Source organism: Alosa pseudoharengus, unplaced genomic scaffold (genome assembly GCF_046254945.1).
Source record: "Alosa pseudoharengus isolate Yale_2024_CS ecotype anadromous, Long Island Sound unplaced genomic scaffold, YU_APseudo_1.1 YU_APseudo_1.1_scf_6, whole genome shotgun sequence".
In the NCBI taxonomy this organism is placed as follows: Eukaryota; Metazoa; Chordata; class Actinopteri; order Clupeiformes; family Clupeidae; genus Alosa; species Alosa pseudoharengus.
In genome coordinates this window covers 5,045,372-5,047,871 of record NW_027468848.1, presented here as the reverse complement: position 1 = coordinate 5,047,871, position 2,500 = coordinate 5,045,372, and the positions used below count along the sequence as shown (strand labels likewise).

Here is a 2,500-nt window from a genome sequence, read left to right as displayed (position 1 = left end):
TGTGAGACCAAGGCCAAGCTGACCAGACTAGACTCAGAGCTGAAGCAGAGCAGAGAAACTGAAGGTAACACACACACACACACACACACACACACACACACACACACACACATTCTGAAAGCACTGAAAGAAAAAGCTGCTGTCTTCTGTGTGAAGATATGACCATGTGTATATGTATATGTGTCTATCCTCTATCCTACTGTGTGTGTGTGTGTGTGTGTTAGGAGTGTCAGAGGAGCTGGAGAGGCTGAGAGAGAAGCTTCATGCTGAGCGACTACAGCTGGATGCAGTCAAGGAGGTGAGCAGAGAATGACTACAGTATATGGGCTCTCTAGTGTGTGTGTGTGTGTGTGTGTGTGTGGTGTGTGTGTGTGTGTGTGTGTGTGGTGTGTGTGGGTGTGTGGGTGCGTGCGCGCGTTTGTGTGTGTGTGTGTGCCTCTGCGTCTGCGTGCGTTTGTGTGTGTGTGAGCATGTCTGTGCAATGTACTCTGTGGCCATGTGTAATCATATTTGTGTTGGTTTATGTGTGAGAGTAAGCATATGTACGTTGAACTGTGTGTGTGTGTGTGTGTGTGTGTGTGTGTGTGTGTGTGTGTGCGCGCACGTGTGCAGGCGATTCGCTCTGTGTCTTCGGAAAGGGATGACCTCGTAGAGGAGCAGTTGCGTCTCCATGGTGACGTGCAGGCCTCGGCGGAGCGTGCTCAGAAGGGCCAGAGGCATCTGGAGGTCTTGGAGCAGCAGCTGACCGTGCTGGACTCTCAGCTGACCCACAAACATGTCCAACTCCAACGCCACCACGAGGTCTCTCAATAAACACTGTTCACGTCCAACCCCCAGTGTCTCTGTGTAGAGCAGTGTAGCAGATGCACATGCTGTGGTGTCACACACACTCAAAACACACACACACACACACACACACACACATACACATGATCTGGCCACACTAATGTAATGGCCCAACTCGAGGGGCGGTACCAAACATGCATTTGAAAATCTCACTGCACGCAATTGGATAACACTTCGACCAATGTTTACTGTTTAGCTCACCTCTGGCCCGCCTATATCAGATACAGCGATGTGATTGGTGCAGCTTGCCTCTGGCCCGCCTATGTCAGATACACCAATGTGATTGGTGCAGCTCAGCTCCGTGGGCATAGGTGATCATTACTCATTGCCAGAGTGCCTCGCTGAGCAAATTCAAATTGTGCTAACGCGAGAACTCTGGATTTCCAGGGTAGATGTAAGTGTGGACTAAGGTGGACTTTGATTCTGTGGGACTGATGTGATTGTGGGCTTTCGGGCCCCTGGGCCCAGATGTATTAAGGGCCCCCCACTAATTGTCGCATATGTGGGAGGGGGGGGTTCTTTTTTTTTTACTTGTTTGATGTGATTTCCTGTATTCTGGTGCATGTTGGGGATAGTCAATACTAAATTCAATCAGATTCATAGCCTACATCCTGATTTGTTGATATTGGGCCCCTGGGCCTGGGCCCGGTAGGCCCGTGCAGTAATCCATCCCTGGGTGGACAAAGGTGGACGGAGGTGCGGTGGATAGCCACTGGTTAGAGACACTCATCATCAACGGAGCCCACAGAGCATCACTCATGATGTGGGATTTATGATGGCAGTCATGTCTATTCAAACCTTTGAAAAAGAAACATTTTATTCCTGTCTGTGAAGGCAATAGATTGTCCACATTGGTAGGATAATGTGTTTTTTTAGATATGTACTGCCCACAACTTCATATTGTTACTTCAAGAAGGAATGAAAGTCAAAGGAATGGAATGTTGTTGAAAATAAATAGAAATAAGTGGCCACATCATGGTGTAAATAATACCGTTACGGTAACACTTTACTTGACGGGTGAGTTCATAACACATTCATAGCAGCTGTCATAAACTGCACATAGAGCAGTCATGACTGTTTCATGAGACATGACTCAATATTCATACCAACCTTTCATGAATGTGGAAGACAGAACGACAACAACTTGACAAAATAAAATTCAAAGTCGCAAAGCAGCATTGCCGTTTTTGGTCCAAACCCTTTTACCTGATCACATCACATCTGAGTCAATGGGTTACTCCAGTGCCAAAAAGACAGAGCATGGTAAAGCAAATAATTTTTGTTTCATAAAAATGTATTTGTTTTATGATGTAACCTTTGCAGATGATTTTTTATCTTTTGCTACTGGGAATGTCCAACCATTCCAGGTTACACAAATACGGGTCAGCTGAATGTAGGCTAGTTTACCTCCCAGTGTTAAACTCAGTGATTACGAATACTTCACAACTTGTATAGTAAAGTGACATTTGATGTAGACTTCATTAGATATTCATGAAATATTTACAAAGGCTGGAGAGATTAAATTAATGGTATCCAAGTTACACAAATACGATGTTGGACTTTTATTTTGACAAGTTGTCGTCATTCTGTCATGAAAGGTTTGGTATGAATGTTGAGTCATGTCTCATGAAACAGTCATGAATGCTTTATTTGC

General features: G+C 45.2%; 1 protein-coding gene across 1 annotated transcript in view; it reads left to right on the top strand.

Moving 5' to 3' along the window:
• cntrl (centriolin) overlaps nucleotides 1-2,500 on the top strand; it is a 54,966-nt gene that overhangs the window by 41,933 nt on the left and 10,533 nt on the right. The window contains exons 23-25 of the mRNA XM_076270898.1: nucleotides 1-64; nucleotides 225-298; nucleotides 613-801. The exon at nucleotides 1-64 is cut by the window's left edge and continues 28 nt beyond it. Coding sequence (XP_076127013.1) covers nucleotides 1-64; nucleotides 225-298; nucleotides 613-801 — 327 coding nt within the window. The remainder of the gene's footprint in view (nucleotides 65-224; nucleotides 299-612; nucleotides 802-2,500) is intronic.